This window comes from Odocoileus virginianus, chromosome 32 (assembly GCF_023699985.2).
Source record: "Odocoileus virginianus isolate 20LAN1187 ecotype Illinois chromosome 32, Ovbor_1.2, whole genome shotgun sequence".
Lineage (NCBI taxonomy): Eukaryota > Metazoa > Chordata > Mammalia > Artiodactyla > Cervidae > Odocoileus > Odocoileus virginianus.
In genome coordinates, this window is record NC_069705.1 from 2617949 (window position 1) to 2639583 (window position 21635).

Sequence of the window (21635 nt, forward strand, 5' to 3'; positions counted from 1 at the left end):
TCTGATCCTAATGACTTAACGTTTGGTGTTTGACTTTAATAAAATAGCTTATTAAGCAAACAAGGGCCACACAAGATAGGCAAAACTGCCCTTTTTTTTTTAAGAGAAAGCTGTTTGTATGGTCATATGATCTTTTCATTTGACCCCTTCGATAAATATCAATGGTTAATACATACATAGCTTTATAGGACCATCTAAAAGAATAAATAGGGATAAACTGAAGGATACTGTTAATTGATGTTCTTCAAAGTCTTAAGAGGCTAATTCATTTACTAATAGAACATTTTTTTTTAAGGAAAACAGAAAATTTACCCCTTAAGCTGAAAAGGGTAAGTTTTGTCCCAGTTTTTCTAGAAGGGTACACTGAAGAAAAATAAGCCACTTGTTTCAGTGTTGGAGAAGGCTAAGGCCTAAACCTGCCTTAAGCTTACTGATCTGTAATAGTTTAGATTTTAGTTTCTATCCAGGTATGCTACTTTTTCTATAAAGTTTTTATATTAAAATACCCCCCTATTCATTCCCTCTGGGCCTCATTCTTTTCATCTGTAGGGTGAGGTGGTAGGACTGAAGAATTCTTAATTTGGAACCCATGAATGGTCAGCTCTTTGAATCCCCTGAAAATGAACCAAAAGTATACCTGTGTGTAGCTGGGGAGCTATTCATAGTTTCTACCTGTTTTCACAGAGAAAACACAAAAATTCGTCAGTTTCTAGAGTCCCTTATAGCTCTGACATTCTAGGATTCGTGAAACAAGATTTTCATGTAGATATAAATTACAGGTTTTCTGTAAGACTGGTTAGCAGAGTGAATGTTTTGATCTGAATTATTAGATATTTTTAAGTCATTATTTAGTTTTGAAATTAAGTAAAATCTAAACTGTTAGATATAACTAAAACATCTTTATTTAGCGTTTAGCCCTCTTCTGTGTCACATACTACATTCCCCTCAATAGGAGATAGTCTGGAAGGAAAAGGACAGCGTTGAGACAAGTTCAGGGTTGTCTGACAGGTGTGTACTCCCCTCGTGCCCCGTCTGGATTGGGACAAGACCGGCAGCAGCAGATGAAGCAGAGTGTGACTGACAGTGTCTCAGATGTGCTTGCAGCTAAGAACTCCATGCTCAGAACAAATACTGACACCATGACGGTGGTCTGGTTCTGATGCTACAACAAAAGCTCAACGGCTGTCTTTACCTCTGTGACAGGATCACTTCCTGTCAGCAGCCCCTAAAGCCTGCCCGCCTGCTCTTGGGAGACTCTTCGGGCCTTAACACCTGAGTGCCCTTTCATATCCCTCACTCATTTCAGGTATCAACCAACAATTTCCATAAGATACACACTCACATGGGGTGGGAATCACGATACAAGTCTTAACTCTCATTCCAATTTCACCCTTAACTGTCTAGAATTAATATAGATTGCCCAGATTAAATAATATTCCTCAAAAACATTTCTATGTTTAAAAAATTTTTAAATATCAAAGCAAACTGGTGAAAAAGTCACTGCAACCATTTTATATGGAATGCTGTTTCAGGAGTTCTGAAATTAAGGCAAACAGTATCAAAGAAACCAGACAGTAAAAGCCACTTTTAAATGTTACATATGTTGCTTTTATTCAAAAGAATAACTGCTTGACAAACTTTTTTTTTTTCTTTTTTTTGACAAACTTAAATCACAAAGTTTGAGCCAAACTGCCAGTCCTCTGAGACAACTCTGTGAGGTAGGAATCTGCAGGGCACGGGGACCAACACAACCCTTTCTCGTGTTGCTTTCTTTCAGATGCTGAGAACGGTGGTCGCTGGAACCACTGTTCTGGTGGACAGTTAAGACAACTGTTTCCTCCGACCAGCTTCGCTCCCCACAGAGCTGCCCAAGTTAACATCTGCTAGTGGGGTTGGACCATCTGTTTTTGTGAAAGTTACAATATTATTGTTTATAAAAATCCAAATTGTTGCTTTGATTTGTAAGCTGTAACGCTGAATCACACAAGTACTACTATGATGTTTAAAACACTGATTGACTCTACCTGCTTTATATACTCAGACCCCCTTTACATTTATCATCAGTGATCAATAAAGGTGACATAATAAACGTCTAGAATTCTGAGATGCCAGCATGTTCCCTTTTCAACTTAGTAAGACTTCACACAGTGTTGTATGTTACAAAGTTGGTACAATACACCTCTACCAGGAAAGTTGTAGAAGGAAGTCAAGATGTTACAATAAAAGTACTGTGTCACACTTGAAGCAGAACACGTGCACAGAAAATTAAATCCTTTCAAAAATGACACGGCTGCAGCCCCACACCAAATGTGTAGTTGTTAGGAAATGCGTTTCCAGACTAGTAAATGGTGGTGTAACAAACTCCTACTCACTGCTTTTCAAGTCAGTGCCGCTGAAATGTTTCCCTATGAAATGTGCTACCCTGTGAGAAGTAGACTGTCAACTGTAGAATCAGGATTCATGTAGCTGTGATGTGTCATCTTTCTAGACCTTTCCTATTCCTATGTATGTTCCAAACATCTTCCAAAGGATCCCAGTTTGTCCCCATGTAGGAATCCTAGGCATCTGATACCAGTTCAGTCACTTACTTGTGCATGGCTTCAGACCAAAAAAAAACCCCTTTCATCTACATCAGGAGTTTCATCTGTGAAGAGGAAGGTAATGCCCTGCCTGCCTTCTTCACGTTAACTGTCTTGAGGGTAAAATGAAAAGTGTGCAAGAAACTGCTTTAAATACAATGCGCTGTACTTAAGGATTTTGTTTTCCTCTCTGACAAGCAGCAGCTTGGTCTTAGGCCCAATGACAAGGCACTGTTGCTGACGTATCATCCATCATTCAGCATCTCATCAGTTGATAGCGTCTGGCCTCACCTGGAGGACTGTGACTGATCTACGTTTCTCCCCGTCTGTCCACAGCGAGGCCCCCTGATGTGGGGGTGGACAAGGTGGGCAGCGGGGGACTGCAGGGGGCAGAGCTGACACTGCCCGAGCCCCGGGGATCAGAGACCACCCTGCAGTCGAGGTCACTCACGAGCAGTGCCAGCCGAGGGGCCTAAGATGTCATAACACTTGTGGTTTTGATTCTTCGCAAACAGCAAACTGCAGAGGGGAGCTTAGGTACTTAACACTGCAGTCATCCAAACACCAAGATAACTTCCGTACTCCTCTCCTTCTGCACAAGGCCTGATGAATCTGGGCGATGTCCTGCCGTCTAAGGACAGTATGACAACAGTTTTCTGACAAGAGAAAATTAACCAAATCTGTCCACCTGTGGCTACAGCCCATTGTTAATTTCTCTGTCAGATTTAAACCGTGCTCCTGGTACCTTCCGATAAGTATTCCTAGTGGCTCAGATGGTAAAGAATCATCTGCAACTCAAGAGACCCAGGTTTGATCTTTAGGCTGGGAAGATCCTCTGGAGAAGGGAATGGCTACCGACTGCAGTGTTCTTGCCTAGAGAGTCCCGTGGACAGAGGAGCCTGTTGGACTGCAGTCCACGGGGTCACGACCGAGCAACGAACACAAAGCAGGGAAGAGTAACCTCCCAAGGGCTTTGGTGCTCACAGTCATGAGCGCCGCTTTCCTGAGGAGGGCTGAGCTGCCCTGAGTCTGCAGGATCACCCAGGTTCCTGGAAAAAAAATTCCCTTTTGAAGATACTGAAACTTTTACATGCTATTCCTATAAAAGGACCAAACTCTTACAGAAATGCCGTAACAGAATATCAAGTGTGCTGACTGGAGACAAATGTCTTACAGTTTGTTAATTCTTCTGTTAAGTGTTCTGTAAACCAAGATCATGAAACCAAATTAACAAAGTTCAAGTTTCTTCTTTCACTTTCAGCTGACGACAAAGAATTATATTGGAGTGGAAAAGCAGAACTGCTTCAAATGCACAAAAGTTAGCCAGTATGCAAAGAAACACTGACTTTTCCCCAATATTGTACAATATTTTATTGTAATAAACATATTTAGGTGAGGCTCATAGCAGTATATTATCATGTAGGTACTCACTGAGAAGGATGAATCTGATAAACTTTACATCTGACAATATCTCACTAAACATTCAATTAATCTGAGTAATTTGGGGGGGAGAGAAGATAGAAGAAAAGGAAGCATCCCATTTTATGTAATTCCATATTTTTCCACAGAGTTTATAGACAACACAGAATCAAGATACAGTTGTAAATCATTCTAATTCTAACCTTAATATTAGGATCTGCAACATGTAAAAATCCCAGTCATATATTGCTAGGTATTTGCCAGATGATAATCAAATGTTTGTCATAAAGTGGTTTTAAGCTCATTAGATAATATTCAGATACTTCACATTGCCATGGTCCTTTTGTCTGATGTCACACATCAGCTCAGATGTTCTAGTAAACTCATGTTTTTTCATCTGTTTAGTCTCTGTGTTATTACTTCTCGATACATAATAGAGATGTAGATGAGCAACAAAAAGATGACAAAGAAATCATCGAGAAAGCCGAGAATTCCAAACAAGGCTTCAGGTACAAAATCTAGAGGTGATATAAGATAGAAAAACGCTCCCATCAAACAAAGTATTATCCTGATACGGAACATCCAGAAAAGGCCCCCGACTGAAAACATCTCTCTGAATGCATGCCTCAGTAAAGTGGGGAGGTCCATAATTCTTTCCATAATCTGGCAGAAGAAGAACAAATATTATGATTTGGTATCGAACGTGTCAGACTTCAAAATAATACAATTTTCTTAATACATGCAGTTATTAACATAAATGAAGGAGTTTCACATACTGACAGAACACCGTATTTTCTACTTATTTTATTTAAAAAATAGTTCTCTGATTACTAGGTTTTTATAAAACAGGTCTTATTACAGATAACTGAAAAGCAACTAAAGTGTCAACAAACTTAAAATACAGGATATAGTATTAATAATACAAAATCAAGTTCTCTCTACTTTGAGCTAGTAAAGTAAACCAATGAAGAACCTGTGTGTAGTTTTAAGCTGAGGCTTGAGCTCAAGTCTGAACTTTAAGGTTGGACAGATCTGGGTTTGAATTCAAAGTCAATCCGTTATTAGCCAGCTGACCTTGGGGAAAGTGGTTTAACCTACTTGAGATAAGTCAGCATCTAACTGGGTATACGCCACAAGGAATATTAAGAACTAGAAAAGATATTGTTATGAAAGACCTTTATAAATTGCCAGACAATATATATAGAACATATATATATTATATAAATACACAGACACATCAACTTGGATGGCTTTGACCATCTAAGAGTATCAGTGAAACTGATTTCCTTATGTTTATTCTGTTGAACTTGAGTTTAAGTGAATTACTAATTGCCACAATGATTTTTGGAATGCCAGGCCTTACCCTTTCTGGAAGTGATTATTTTTCTGAATATATACAGACTAATAATTAGATTATATTTACTATGTAAATATAACTGAAAACCACTGAATTATACAATTGAAACAGGTATACTTTATGGCATGTAAATCACATGCAAATACAGTTGTTCAAAAAAGAAAAGAACCCGTGCCTATTTGTATGACCTTGAGCAAGTCAGCTGACTGTCTGACTGCAGACGTGTCACTTGCTCCGTGCAGCTTCTGGCTGACTGTGACCGTAAGGTCCTGTGTGGTAATGCAGCACTCTTCAGTCACGTCCTTGAGGTCTCATTTCTGAGGGGCTGGGAGATGCAAGAGAAACTGGCCAGGGGAAGCACGTCATTTCCTGTGGTCATTCCACTGCCCAGAGTCCACCTACTGCTAACCATCTGTATAAAATCATAGACCCAACAGTCTGTATTTTATTTGTCTAACAAGTGCCGTCTAAATTGAGAGGGAAATGGAGATGAAAATGGGGAGAACTGAGCAAGAGATGAGAGAACAGTTTTAAAAACCCCACTAGATAAAGAAAATCTTATAACTCCTTTTGGAAAACTGGTCCCAAAAGAACAAGAATGGTCCTTTTAGAATCACTTCCTATGTCAATTTTCTGTTGACATATGTCACTTCCTATGTCAATTAGTGGAAGAAACTAATATTTAAAGCAAAACAACTATACAGCTTTCACAAGGTCTATGGTAAATTATTTCAAATATTCTAATAACCAGCTGATACATCCTTTGAATACGTCTCTGTCCGTTACCAGAGCTATTTTGTTCAGTTCTCATACCATATCATTTACACAAAATCTGTAGTGATTAGACAAGAAAATATGAAATGGGCCATCAAGAAATATTTGTATATTAATCACAGTATGACTCCAACTCTGAGGTAGAATACCAAACTAAGAGCTAAATGTCTTTATTAAATTGTAATTTCATCACACACCAAGCTTTGTTACTCATTGAGTATATATCTGACACACAGAAAATAATTGAGCGATGGTATGCTTCACACTTAAAAATATCGATGAATACCTTTAAATGAATTTTTTTAACCTCAGTGGCAGTTCCTGAATTTGAAACACTGATTTTCAAAGAATCGTCCTAAGATGCCTCTGGAGGATATGTAAGAAAACTGCTGGATAAGAAACAGCAGAAGAGGCTCCCAAATACCCAAGGAGGACAGTAGCGACCTGGTCAAGCTTTCCTTGCCCCTTAGACGTCTGAAAGACTCGCCCATCACCATCCACAACAGGCAAACTGTGTGTATGCCTTTATATGTACCTGCCATCACAAATGAGGAACAGTACATACGTGGGAGCACAAGTCTACACAGGTGTTTAATACAGAGGTGTAGTATCACTTCTATCTTAAGGATAACTGTAAGTTATATGCTAGACAGCATATTAAAAAGCAGAGACATTACTTTGCCAACAAAGGTCCGTCTAGTCAAAGCTATGGTTTCTCCAGTAGTCATGTATGGATGTGAGAGTTGGACCATAAAGAAAGCTGAGCACCAAAGAACTGATGCTTTTGAACTGTGGCATTGGAGAAGACTCTTGAGAGTCCCTTGGACTGCAAGGAGATCCAACCAGTCCATCCTAAAGGAAATGGAAGTCCATTGGACTTCATTAGGAAGTCCAATGGACTTCCAATCAGTCCATTGGAAGGACTGATGCTGAAGCTCCAATACTTTGGCCACCTGAGGTGAAGAGCCAACTCATTGGAAAAGACCCTGATGCTGGGAAAGGTTGAAGACGGGAGAAGGGGACGACAGAGGATGAGATGGTTGGATGGCATCACCGACTTGATGGACATGAGTCTGAGTAAGCTCTGGGAGTTGGTGATGGACAGGGAGGCCTGGCGTGCTGCAGTCCACGGGGTGGCAAAGAGTTGGACACGACTGAGCGACTGAACTGAGTGAAGTTCTACAAACAGTAAGGCTGACTGTATCCCAGGCACTGAGATTACAGTAGTGACTAAATACAGTCCTCACCCTCATGAAACTGTCTCCTAAGAGAACGGTAATGAACAAGGTCGGAGGGCGATGACAGAGACCACCCTGGTTGATCAGGGACAGTCTCTCCGAGGAAGGTCTGTTTAGGGATGACCCAGAGGATGAGAAGTCAGCCAGGAGACAAGCAGAGGGACAGGCATTCTGAGCAGTGCCCTTCATGTTACGTCTCGTGGCCGAGACTCCAGGAATGTCCCGCTGGGGTGCTCGCTGAGCGGGTGGACATCGGTGCCTAGAGCTTCCCATAAGGTTTGTACTGAGTGTGTTCTGGGTTTCGAAGTACATATTCAGGCACACATGCACTTCTAGAATCCTCTGCTGCATCTGGAGAACACTGGGATGAGTCAGTAAGGTGTGAGTTTTTAATCTATCGGATGCCTTTTGGGGGAGGAAGAGCAGCTGTAGAATTAACACGATTTCTTTTAAAAATAGAATGCTTTTAAATACCTGACATACGAAACCCTCAAAAGTTAGGATTACTTAAGGAAACAATTCGAACAGGGTAAATAAACAGAGGAAACACAACTATAAAACTCCGTCCAGAAGTTCTCACTTGTAAGTTTCCCATAAGACAACCTCTATTTGAGAATCACCTAAGAGTCTGATAATTTTACCTTTCCCTCCAATGTTTTCTATTGCCTTTTTTTGGCTGGTGTCACTTTCTTAACAAGTTTTATAATGCCATTTTTAAAAGGTAAGAGAACTAGTCCTTGGCAGAGCTGTAAACCAGTTGCTGTAAACAATGAATAAGGTAAAGAATTTACCCAACACATACAGACTTTTCACAGCTAGAGAGTATCTGCCGGTAAATCTCACTTCACAAAAGACAAGTATCACTCCACTCTTAACTTTGTACCCGCTGCAACATTACTTACAGATCTGGGCTGCCCTGAGAATCTCCGGTTATAATCACTGATATCCTGATGCAATGAGACAACATCCTGAGACTGGTCATTTTCACCAAATACTGGGAGCAGTAAGGTCACCTGGATATTACAGAAAGAAAAAAAAAAGTTGGCACACCTTTCTGGAGCATTTTTTCATCTTATGTTAGTATTCAGTAAAATGAGATAAGCTTCTGAATTTGGATTTCGCTCATTTCTTTTAACAAAGGCCACACAGGAGAGGAAAATAAGTTATTGTTTCCTCACAACAAAATCCAATTCAAAATGTTGTTGCGCTCCTATAAAATAAAATGAGCAATGGTTCAATGACTTTTCAGTCCACACCAGGGAGCAAGTCAGTGGTTCTCTTTAGGCTAACATATTTGAAGATACGAGAATGATGAGAAAATACTCAGGAGCAAAGTGACATAAAAATATGTACTTATTATTTTGAGAGAGAAAAATTAGGGATTTCATCTTCAATTAAAATCATGCTTACTTATCCTCACTGGCATCTGAATTCTCTTTGAATGCCACCAACCACAATACAGACATGAAGCTACCGCACCCATCCCTACTACGATCAAAAAGGTAATTCTTGACACTATCGTGTAAAGCAGTGTTTAACCCTGTTTCCTCTGTGGAGAGGTGAGGAGGATCACAAACGTCCCGGGGCTACACTTGGGTAATCTCAAGACGATGGAACCTCGAAAACAAGTACATTTAAACGGTAAGAGCCCCAGAGACATGGGAGTGGTCAGGATAGATCTGGGTTTCAATCATCTCGCTGTGGGTTTGACCCTTCCTCAGCTCAGCTGCAGAACCAGGACTTGACTGCTCAGATGCTTCCCAAGCAGCAAAACACAGGAGCCAGCAAGAGCCGCAGGTGGCAGGAACAGCAGCTGCCGCCGCCTGTTAATACAATGAACTCTTCACTGAACATTAACTGAGCACCTGCTCTGGGCCGGGCTTCCCCGGGGCTCAGACAGTGAAGAATCCGCCTGTGATGCAGGAGACGTGCATTCGATCCCTGGGTCTGGAAGATCCCCTGCAGGAGGGAATGGCTACCCACTCCAGTACTCTTGCCTGGAGAATCCCATGGACAAAGGAGCCTGGCGGGCTACAGTCCATGGGGTCGCAAAGAGTCGGACACGCCTGAGCAGCTAACACTTACTCTGGGCGAGGCACTGTGCTAAATGCTAGATACACAAGAAAGTGAAGATGTGGCCTTGCCCCCCGTGTTCACAATCCCCTAGACAGAGAGGAGGAGGCAGGCGGTCATAAAGCACTGGGGTAGGCAGGCGTTACAGTGGTGCCAGAGGGCAAGGACGTCCTGTCTGGAGTGTCTCAAATGCCTGACACGCGGGCTTGCCCTAGGAACGTGGTTGCACCGCTGGTGTGTCAAGTGTGCATGCTCAAGGGAAACGTGTGAGCCTGCTCCAGTCATGGGCAGCGGCCTGCGTGCGATCCCCAGTGAAGCAGGTGGTCAGGCAGATAGACGAGGGGTCGCTTCCTCTGCGGTTGGGGAACCTACAAGCTAACCTATTTAAAGGAACAGCATCTCCACCTTCTAGCCTCTAGCCAATGCAGGTGTGGTCCAAAGGATGCGCACACACATGTGCTTTTCAGTCATGGGGCCGCGGCAGGAAGAGGAAACAGATGGCGGAACCGGCCTCCGGTGCAGACCTGCGGCCTGGGCTCCGTGTTGCTGGCGGAGATGAGAGGTGCACCGGCAGGGAAGCTTCAGCGTCGACCGCCTTGTGCCGCACGTGAAATCAGCCAGAGAGGTGGGACCCAAAAAATCATTTTTGTCCTAATCACATGACAAAGAAGTGTGATGGCGACAGAATCTGGAGATGAAGAGGCAAGAAGGAAAGAAGAGAAAGCCTTAAAACTTTGTCTCTCTGACCAAAAAAGAAAGAAGTGACGGTGGGGGGGTGGTGAATAAGCCAGAACCACGGCTGAGAGGCACACACATGTGTGTACGTCTCTGTGTATGTTTGTGTTTCACAATACATTCTATTCGGTTTTATATATACAACGTCCAAAAATCAGGCAAAATGAAACTGTAATCTAGACGAGCATGCTGAGGCAATGAAACTATAAAGAAAATTGAGGAAATTGGACTATTAGCACAGTCCAGTTAGGATGGTCCAGATTAGGACTATTAGGGTAGTTAGGACAGCAGTCCTAACAGTCACATGGTGGTGACCTCTACGAGAGAAAGGTGGCAAGGGTGGGGGGAGAGACTTGGACGAGGTCCTGCAGAGGCAGCTGGGGCTGCGGCCAGTGTCCAGCTCCTCATCAAGGTGCTGGTCACTCCATTCAGTTCAGTTGTTCAGTCGTGTCCGACTCTTTGTGACCCCATGGACCGCAGCACGCCAGGCCTCCCTGTCCATCACCAACTCCCGGAGTCCACCCAAACTCATGTCCATCGAGTCGTGATGCCATCCAACCATCTAATCCTCTGTCGTCCCCTTCTCCTCCTGCCTTCAATCTTTCCCAGCATCAGGGTCTTTTCAAATGAGTCAGCTCTTTGCATCTGGTGGCCAAAGTACTGGAGTTTCAGTTTCAGCTTCAGCATCAGTCCTTCCAATGAATATTCAGGACTGATTTCCTGTAGGATGGACTGACTGGATCTCCCTGCAGTCCAAGGAACTCTCAAGAGTCTTCAACATCACAATTCAAACGCATCAATTCTGCGCTCAGCTTTCTTTATAGTCTAACTCACATCCATACATGACCACTGGAAAAACCACAGCCTTGACTAGACGGACCTTTGTTGGTCACTCAGGTATGGCTGGGCAGTAAGTCAGTGAGCTGTACTTCTTTATCTTATCTGCTTTTCTGTATGTCCACGAGAGTTGACAAAGGATTTCTGAAAACCTGTTGCTCCTTCTCTGGCTGTTCTGTGGTCTCTCTGGGTTGGCGCCTTTCCCATCTCAGTGGGGCTGCCAGAGGGAGCAGATGGAGGCGCTCAAGTCTGGCTTCTCAACTAGGAAGCTCTCTGTCCTGCTCAGGACTTCCATCTGCCCTGGAAGACCTCCCACACGTTCAGGACTCATTTTCAGGCATATGTTTTAAATGAAAAATGAAATATAAAGGAAATTTTGAAAAACCACGTACAGTCGATGGAACACCCCATTTTGCTATATTTATTAATTTATAAACAAAGAACTTCGGTTTCTCAGAGTTGTCAGTATTTTGTGTCTCCAGTGTCAAAGAAATTGCGACCATTTGGCGCATCTCACATGTCCTAACATTTCAGCCTTAAATGTATGTTTATAAAAGCTCACCGCCTCCCTCCTGATGGAGTTTCTATATCAACTAGGATGGTCTAATCTGTTCTGATAATGCAATGTGGCTGTTGTCACCAAAAGAGACTTTTTTTTTTTTTAAAGTATTGTTCATCATTTAAAGCTATCTGGATCCTCACCATGGAAGGGTAGATTAAAAATAAAGTACAACCAAAAAACAGTTTTTTTCAAAAGAAGTCTATGTGGGGGATGTTTGCTTAAGCCTGATTGCTAGTTCAGTTATTCCTTTGCTGGAGTTACAACAAAGACTTCTTAGGGTTTGGGGTGCGGGACTCATTTACCAGCTTTTTCCTCACAACAACTAAAGGGATATCAAAGGGAATTCCCTTCTTTGGGGCATCTTACAGACATTTAAAAAAACAATCGAGAAACATCATAGAAGCTTTGGATAAGTGAAGTTCTGTTAAAAATATGAGAATAATTCAAGAGTCAGATACAGAAACTATGTAATCGTGTCCAACTCTTTGTGACCCCCATGGACCATACAGTGCATAGAATTCTCTAGGCCAGAATACTGGAGTGGGTAGCCTTTCCCCTCTTCAGGGGATCTTCCCAACCCGGGGATCGAGCCCAGGTCTCCCGCATTGAAGAGAGATTCTTTACCAGTGAGCCACCAGGGAAGCCCAAGAATACTGGAGTGGGCAGCCGATGCTTTCTCCCAGATCTTCTCGACCCAGGAATCGAACCGGGGTCTCCTGCACTGCAGGCGGACTCTTTAGCAGCTGAGCCACAGGGAAGCCCAATTTACAAAATGGACTTGTATAAGTGATGTTCTCTGCACACCAACATTACCGTTTGTCTACAGATGGGACAACTGATCGCCCCAAGCCACGAACCGTATCTCCAGTATGCAACAATGCAGGTACCTAATGGGAAGAAAACATTGATGCCGACGTTAAGTCCATAGATCCTGAGAAAGTTTCATATATCTGGAATATTTTAACAACATCACCTACTTTGGAATGTTTTTTACTTCATCCAATCAACTCTTCAGGCAAATTCAAATCTAATAACAATTCCTAGCCACTGAAATATATTTTAATTTAAATTACAAGCTATGATACAAGCATTTTTACAATCAAAAGCAAGCATGAAGCCAGAAACTATAAAACTCTTAGAGGAAAACAGGCAGAACACTCTGACATAAATCGCAACAAGTCCTCTTTGACTGACCTCCTAGAGTAATGGAAATAAAAAGAAAAATAAACCAATGGGACCTAATTAAACATAAAAGCTTTTGCACAGCAAGAGGAAAAAAAAACCTTCAGAATGGGAGAAAATAATTGCAAACCAAGCAACTGATGATTACTCTACAAAACATACAAGCAGCTCATGCAGCTCAGTATCAGAAAAATGAACAACCCAAACAAAAAAACGGGCAGAAGATCTAAACAGACATTTCTCCAAAGATTTATATACAGATGGCCAACAAACACACGAAAAGATGCTCAACATCACTCATTATTAAGGGAAATGCAAATCAAAACTACAGTGAAGTATCACCTCATACCAGTCAGAATGGTCATCATCAAAAATACTACAAACAGTAGTAAATGCAGGCAAGGATGTGGGGGAAAGGGAATCCTCTTGCACTGATGGTGGGAATATAAATTGATACAGCTTCTACGGAGAACAGTATGAAGATTGCTTAACAACAACAAAATAAAACTAGGAATAAAACCACCACATGACCCAGCAATCCCACCACTGAGCATATACCCCAGGGAAATCATAACTGAAAATGACACATGTACCCCCACATCCACTGCAGCACTATTTACAACAGCTCGGACGTGGGAGCAACTCAGATGTCCATCAACAGACCAACAGGTAAAGAAGCTGTGGTACACATATATATACACAATGGAGTATTACTCAGCTACAAAAAAGAATGCATCTGAGTCAGTTCTAGTGAGGTGGATGAACCCAGAGCCTGTTACACATAGTGAGGTAAGTAAAAAAATAAAGACAAAGATTGTATATTAATGCACATATATGGAATCTAGAAAAATGGTATTGATGAACCTGTTTGCAGGGCAGGAATAGAGATGCAGACACAGAGAAGAGACCGGTGGACACAGCGTGGGGAGGAGGGGTGGGCCGAATTGAGAGGGCAGCACTGACATATATACACTACCATGTGTAAACTAGACAGCGAGCAGAAAACTGCCTACATCACAGGGAACCCAGCTTGGTGCTCTGTGAAGACCTAGCAGGGTGTGATGAGGGAAAGGCAGGCAGGCTCAGGAGGGAGGAGATATACGTACATATATGGCTGACTCACGTTGTTGTATAGCAGAAACCAATATAACATAAAGCAATTATCTTTCAATTAAAAAAAAAAGGCAAGCATGCATTAAACTGCTTCAGTGCTATGAGGTGCAACAGAAATTATTGCATTTCTTATGTAAAATAAGTAAAATAATTGAACATGATTGTAAACATGATAACCGACAAATCGGTGTCAATTTTCCGTTTCAAATTTGATGCATACATTATAAAAACACAAGTTCCATATTTTTAAAAGTTTAGAAAACCAAGTTATTTAAGTAACAGTAACTAGGTAATATGAGTAAGGAACCAAAGGATACAAAGATTACTTTCTTCCTGCCCAAATAAAGTTCATAATCCAGTTAAATAATTTATACTGGATGGATTGGACTTCTCTGCTTAAAGGTGTTGATGAGCAGTGAAACAGCTAAGCACAGCCTAACAGGAGGATTTACAGACTCTAAGAAGTGGTGGTCTTTGAGCTCCGTGTATATACACTGAAGCTCAGACCAGTAACAAGTCAAGAAGAAACATCTTTTTAACACTGGCTGATACTAACCGAGCCAGTTCACGTTCTTCTCTGCAGGCCCCCGTTTCTCGGCTTGTCCGGGTTCCCCGGTGCCTCTGAACTAAGTGCTCCCTGGCTCCTGCTAAAGGCTTCTGTTTTCCTCCTCTTGCCTCAGCCACCCAGCTTAGCCCTCTGTGTTCCTCGTTCTGACTCTTCCAGATCAAACACACGTCCACAATTCAGAGCGAGCACTGACAATCGGACTGAGGATGCCAAGGCAACGTACTCACATCAATCAGAAGGCAGGTAAATCCTGAACTGTCATCTTAACTTTGGGGACAACAGTAGTACAGAATTTGAACCCAACTTTGCGGGGTCGGTAAGATGTCGTTCGGCAGAACACAGGAGGGGAGGACACTCCAGGTTTCACAACAACAACAACAACAAAAACGAGTACGTGCCAGAGGCCGAAACACTGGTACCTAAGGGGCCTGGTGAGCCAGCCAGCGGCTGAAGCCACGGCTGGCCCACCTGCATGTTAGTGACTGGGGGGGAAGCTGGTTCAACAATTTAAAGATGAATTTAAATGCCAAGCTATGGGCCAACTAATCAGACACTTGGTTCACACATCTGCTAGGATGTGCTTGATGCTTCTTCTCGCTTCCTCAACATTTCCACCTCTTTAAACGGGAGATCCGGGACGTCCCTGTGGTCCAGAGGGTGAGATTTCACCTTCCAAAGCAGAGGGCGTGGGTTCAAACCCTGGGTGGGGAGGACCGGCCACATGCCTCCTGGCCAAAAAAAAAAACCAGGAAGTACACAACAGGGGCAATATTGTAACATGCTCAATCAAGACTTCAAAAATGGTCCACATTAAAAAAAAAAAAAAGTTAAAAGTAAATAAATAAAAGGGTGATCCACCTCAACTGGATGACGGGAGAGATGACTGAATGACTTGAAGTCAGGCCACCATCTCTCTGGATCTATTTATTTTGCAAAATGGGAATGAGACCGCACAAGACCACTGGAGAACTAGATACAGTAATGTGGGTTACAAATGCAAGGAAGGGGACGCGGGGGCTGCTGGCATCCTTGGCTCTGTCAGGGCGCAGAGCTGGAGTGCCCCGCAAGCACCTTGTTATCTATATCCTTGAACTGCTGTTCCAAGAAACACACTCCTGTTTACTGTGAAGTTGAATAACTAGGTGGTGTTTTTTTGTTTTTTTTTTTAACCTTTGGACCCACAGACAGTAAACAAATGTGTCCGACAAGTAGAGCAGGGTTAACAGGAGGAATCTAACCTTTTACCTCAGACCCAGAGGTAAAAAAAGCAAGCGCACAGCACAGCGATCTTTCCGCTGCCTGGGTTATCTGCTCAGGGCCCGGCCTGGCAAACACTCCGTCCAGCCAGCCAGACCTCCCCGATTCCCAGCGCCGGCCTGGGGTCTCGGGAGAGAGGACGGCCGGGGCCACGGCCAGACTTGGCAAGGGGCTCCAGCTGACAAGGAGCAGTGACCAGAGCTCCGAGCGGGGAACAGCTGTCTCCTCTGATGGCCGTTTAATTCCGCCCACCCCTCTGATCATGCGTTACTTTGCGGCTCACCAGCACTTTAACAGATAACTAAGGATACACCCTGAAATGGTGCTTTACAATTCGGTAGCTCCTTAGGCTAAAACCTGCGGGAAGAGGCTCAAATTAACGGATGAGGCAATAATGGGACTGGCAAGCACTGACGGAAGGAGCACGGGATATAGAAAACCCTGCGTCACCTGGACAGGGTCCAAATTCTATTTCATTCCCAACAGCATTAACAGGGACATGGTATACCTCAGAATTCTGAACCTCAGAAAAAAGATACAAAGGGCAGAAAGCAACACGCAGATCAATGTACGCTACATTCTTAATCAGTCTGGACACGGAAACTGGGTACAGCCTGGGAGGAATCAGAACCCCATCTTGGTTCAAATGGAAATGCTCCCAATAAAAATCAGGTCTAGTGATGACAGAAACCTTAAGTACAGAGTCTCGGTGTAAACCACTGATCATGCAGAATTCAGCCCTGGCTTTGACGTTAGACCCGGGTTTAAAAGCGAGCCCCGTCCACCTGTAGCTGGGATGCCCTCTGCCAAACATCAGCACCGCTGCACCTGGGTCTCCTTGTCTGTGGGCTTGGAGGAGATGCGGGTGTGTTGCGTCCCGCACACAGCAGGCATGGAATAACTGAACTTCCCCCATCGCACGTGACCACAGCCAGCAAACAGTTGCAGGATACCCCGCTGCTCTCGATGAACTCTTTCTGGAAGGTCGGGAAGAACACCCAGGGGTAGACAGCACCCGTCCCGATACTCAGGGTGATGTCAACGTCCCGTCTCGTTCCTCCACATGCTCCAGCGTTCCCGAGTTTCTGGGGGTCATGCAGGAAGAGAGGGAAGAACCTCCGCGTCGACTCAGAGTGAAAAGGGGTAGCAGAGCTGAGGGAAGGTCTCGGGCAAGGTCCCTGAGAGAAGACCCTTCCTGACTCTTTGGAAAGAAAAAGTAACAAGCAAAGACAGCCGAAAAGTGATGAAAAAGGAGGGCTTCAGTGACTCCCTCGTGGTGCTGATACACTTACTATTCAAAGAAACACAGTGCTGTTTATTGGGGAGGTGAATAACTAGACTGTTTTTTTTTTTTTAAGCCCACGGACACTCAATAAAAGTGGCTGGCAAGAAGAGGAGGCTCCCAGAAGCAATCCGTCCTACTCACAAAATACAGATGGTGACTGAAAGGAAATAAGAGGACTCCCGCTCACCTGCACACACACACACAGGTCTCGGTCTGAACAGTCCCTTTGACCCAGAGATAAAGCACCGTTTGCTTACCACAAAAGAGATGTCCGCAGTTGGTCTCCACAGGGAGGGAAGCTTGGTGCAAACAGATCGGACAGTACATGTCAGTGTAGAACTGCTGTCGGGCGGCAGCAGGCGCATCCTGGGGAGAAAAACATGTGCACGGTCAGACAGGACACACGCGGGCGTTGCCAAATCAGCTGCTTGCTCAAGTACACTTGAGGATACAGTCATGACTGCGTAATCCTTGCTTTTTAGACAGGCACTCCGTGAAGGTCTTACAGGTTTGATAAACTCATGAGCCTCCACCGCTATTCTGACCCTGCACGGGCTCCACCTTTCTTACTGAGCACAGTGTAAAGAGGAAAACCTCGACCAACTCTGGAGGGACTCTAATAGAAAGAGTTAAGTTATTCTGAATTACTCTGAAGGCTGAGCTAAAGCCTTCATTCGCTGAAGAACACGAGAGGCCAAACAACTCTTCAAGTGTTAACTTTCTTCTAACATCTCTTTCATTCATACATTCCTGACCATGTTATGTGCTTGGAGATTCAATGACATAGTTACATGTGAAATCACTTTGTAAATTAGAAAACGCCATCCCAGCATGAATTACTGATAACAAGAGCTCTGGAACACAATATTACGAATATGTTTACACTATTTCTGTGTCAATGCATTTAAGTTCTATGAAGCAAGAATTCTCGTCCATTTAGTTCATGAATGAATTTCCAATGCCTGGAACAATATCTGGCATATGGTAGATGGTTAATAAATAAGAGATAAATGGATATATCATAAAAACTCTCTTTGGAATTAAAGTTGGATTGGTGGGTAGGCAATCAATTTTTAATGTTTTTTTTTTTTTGATGCTAGCTATCTCAGATGAAGGTGTGCTGTGTTTCAGTCACTTCAGTCGTGTCTGACTCTTTGTGACCCTATGGACTGTAGACCACCAGGCTCCTCGGTCCATGGGATTCTCCAGGCAAGAATACTGGAGTGGGTTGCCATGCCCTCCTCCAGGGGATCTTCCCGACCCAGGGATCAAACCCGTGTCTCTTAACATCTCCTGCACTGGCAGGGGGGTTCTTTACCACTAACTTCATGGGAGGCCCCATGAAGGTGTATAATATCCTACTTAACCCAGCCTTTATGAAATATATTTCTGGTTCTTGATGAGTCCATACAGCTAAAAACAAAGACGAGGCAGAGGAGAGTTCTCCTCTCTGCCTAGCTAGTTTTGTTAATTTTGACCAAAGAAGAAAAAAAAAAAAAGGAAAAAACCCACCTGTTATAGTCATTTATCTGAAGGTGTTAGGGGAATATATTTTAGAAAGAGTAGTTTTTCCACCACATTTCATTAAAGTCAACGAGACAGTGATTTTTTTCCTTATCAGTTAAATAGGAAACTGCTGTCTTTTAAAGCAAGTTAAAATTAGCACATGAAAACATCTTAAATTAGATTAAGGCTAATCATTTGCCTAATCTGAAAATGTACAATCAATAGGATAATGAATCAATAGGATAATGAAAGGCAACTCCAAGCAGGAGAGAAGCCCATGCTTCTGTGGAAGGAATTTACTGATATTTCATCATGATTTCTTACGCAAAGGGAGTAAGACTATGCCCTCCTCACACAAACCCACAGACCTGGGTCACGACAGTACCTGTTCTGTTTGAAGCTGTTCCCGAAGCACCCTCACTAGCTCTTGGTTTTCTGGGTGAATATTTTGATGTGCATTTCTGTTGAAGAAACACATAGTAAAGTTTTAATATAAAACACTGTCTGATGAATCAGTTTTCCTTCTGGATCTAACTCTTGACCTAGACTTCTGGTAGCGTGAGAAGCAGAGATGACGGCCAACACCTGTACTCCACTGCAGGACTGAACGTTCCAGGCCATTCTGAGAGCACTGATCAGGTTTAACTGGCAAATGATGAAACCCACAGGCCTAGTGCCTTGGGGACTGAACGTAATTGTTCTCATATAGAGAACAATTAACACATTTATTTCTTCTGTAAAATGTCTCGTGTTATTATGCAAGACACATCTTTTCCATATCTAATCAGGTCTTTCTCCTGACTTTTCACCTATAACAAAGGGACAGAGAAAAATTCAAACCAATGATGTAGCAAAGCCCAAACCTATCATACCACCAATATCTTAACATTAACAAGATGTGGATGGACCTAAAGTCCGTCATATAAAGTGAAGGCAGAAAGAGAAAAACAAATACTGCCTATTAATGCCTATATGTGGCATCTAGAACAATGACACAAATGAACCAATTTCCAAGGTAGGGATAGAGATGCAGATGCAGAGAGCGGACTTGTGGACACAGCGGGGGAAGGAGAGGGTGGGATGGACTGAGAGAGTAGCACGGACATATACACACCACCACGTGTAAACAGACGGCCAGAGGGGACCTGATGAGCAGGGAGGTCAGCTCTGTGCTCTGTGCTGACCCAGGGGGGTGGGATGGGGGGGCGGGAGGGAGGCCCAAGCGGGAGGGGATGTATGCGTACACACGGCTGATTCATAACACTGTACAGCGGAAACTAACACACTGTAAAAATTATACTCCGATTAAAAAAACAAAGGGTCAAAGGTAAGATGTTAGTGGCTGATACAAAAGGACAAGAGACCGGAGGACTGAACATCAGCAGTGCTCCTTAAGGCTGCAGGGTGGGAAGTGCAGATTTACGTCTGAATCCGTTTAATTTCATTTGGCTGGAGCAGTTTTTTCTAAACCTAAATCTCTTTTAACGGCAATATTTCAAGTCCACTCAGCATCGGTGTTAATCTATAGGAGGACCTTTACTCTTTGGCTGAATCAATATTCCCCAGCAACTAGAATTCCATATCAGCATTTCAGTGGGATAAGAAAAATTACAGATATCCATCCTATGGCTATTTGATTTTTAGTAAAACATTCAAATTTTAGAAAAGAAAGCGGAAAAAATATAACCATTATTTTAGAGATGTCAAAAAAGGAATTTAAAGTCAAATATCTAATCAGAAGCTTGACATCAATGTAATGAAACTCCTTGAACTCTGTTTAAACATCTTATATTTTGGTGGATTATTTATTTTTAAATGTTATGTTCTTATGATTGAATGAATGAATCACTGTGAGAAAGCCACTCTGCGGGAAAAACAATCTGTCCAGGAACAGGCTAGGAACTGTCTCATTTACACACTAGTATGGGCTTCCCTGGTGGCCCAGATGATAAAGAATCTGCCTGCAATCAAGAAACCCAGGTTGGGTGGGAATGCAAATTAGTACAGCCACTATGGAAAACAGTGTGGAGATTTCTTAAAAAGCTGGAAATAGAACTGCCATATGACCCAGCAATCCCACTTCTGGGCATACACACCAAGGAAACCAGATCTGAAAGAGACACGTGCACCCCAATGTTCATCACAGCACTGTTTATAATAGCCAGGACATGGAAGCAACCCAGATGCCCATCAGCAGAAGAATGGATGAGGAAGCTGTGGTACATATACACCATGGAATATTACTCAGCCATTAAAAAGAATTCATTTGAATCAGTTCTAATGAGATGGATGAAACTGGAGCCCATTTTACAGAGCGAACTAACCCAGAAAGATAAAGACCATTACACTATACTAACACATATATATGGACTTTAGAAAGATGGTAACGATAACCCTATATGCAAAACAGAAAAAGAGACTCAGATGTATAGAACAGACTTGTGGAGTCTGGGAGAAGGCGAGGGTGGGATGTTTCAAGACAACAGCATTGAAACATGTATATTATCTAGGGTGAAACAGATAACCAGCCCAGGTTGGGTACATGAGACAAGTGCTAGGGGTCTGGTGCACTGGGAAGACCCAGAGGGATCGGGTGGAGAGGGAGGTGGGAGGGGGGACTGGGATGGGGAATACATGTAAATCCATGGCTAATTCATTTCAATGTATAACAAAAACTACTGTAATGATGTAAAGTAATTAGCCTCCAACTAATAAAAATAAATGGAAAAAAAAAAAAAAAGAAACCCAGGTTGGATCCCTAGGTTGGGAAGACCCCCTGGAGAAGGGAATGGCTATCCACTTCAGAATTCTTGCCTGGAGAATCTCATGGACAGAGGAGCCTGGTGGGCTACAGTCCATGGGGTTGCAAAGAGTCGGACATGACTGAGCAAGTAACATTTTCACTTTTTCAAACACACAGCTAACTGGAAATTCTTGACTCTTTTAACACTGCAGAACCATTCATTCCCTTTCACTGAAAAAAAGTCATGAGTTTCAGAGTGTGTGTGTGCATATATGTGTGTATATATATATATATATATATATATATATCAACCATGTCACTGAAAGGTTTCTTTTAGTTTCTTTCCATAAAAGAGAAGATATAAAATTTTTATATCTGACAGAATATTAGAAAGTCAAGGTGCAGCC

At 42.9% G+C, this 21635-nt stretch overlaps 1 protein-coding gene across 2 annotated transcripts in view; it reads right to left on the minus strand.

Annotated features, from left to right (window-relative positions):
- Positions 1–3935: 3935 nt before the first annotated feature.
- Positions 3936–21635, minus strand: part of RNF170 (ring finger protein 170) — a 31277-nt gene continuing 13577 nt past the window's right edge. For both annotated transcript variants that reach the window (XM_070459762.1, XM_070459763.1), the window contains exons 3-7: positions 18871–18946; positions 17237–17345; positions 12388–12461; positions 8270–8380; positions 3936–4661 (exon numbers count right to left, since the gene is read on the minus strand). In XM_070459762.1, the coding sequence (XP_070315863.1) occupies positions 4392–4661; positions 8270–8380; positions 12388–12461; positions 17237–17345; positions 18871–18946 (640 nt within the window). In that variant the 3' untranslated portion in view covers positions 3936–4391. The remainder of the gene's footprint in view (positions 4662–8269; positions 8381–12387; positions 12462–17236; positions 17346–18870; positions 18947–21635) is intronic.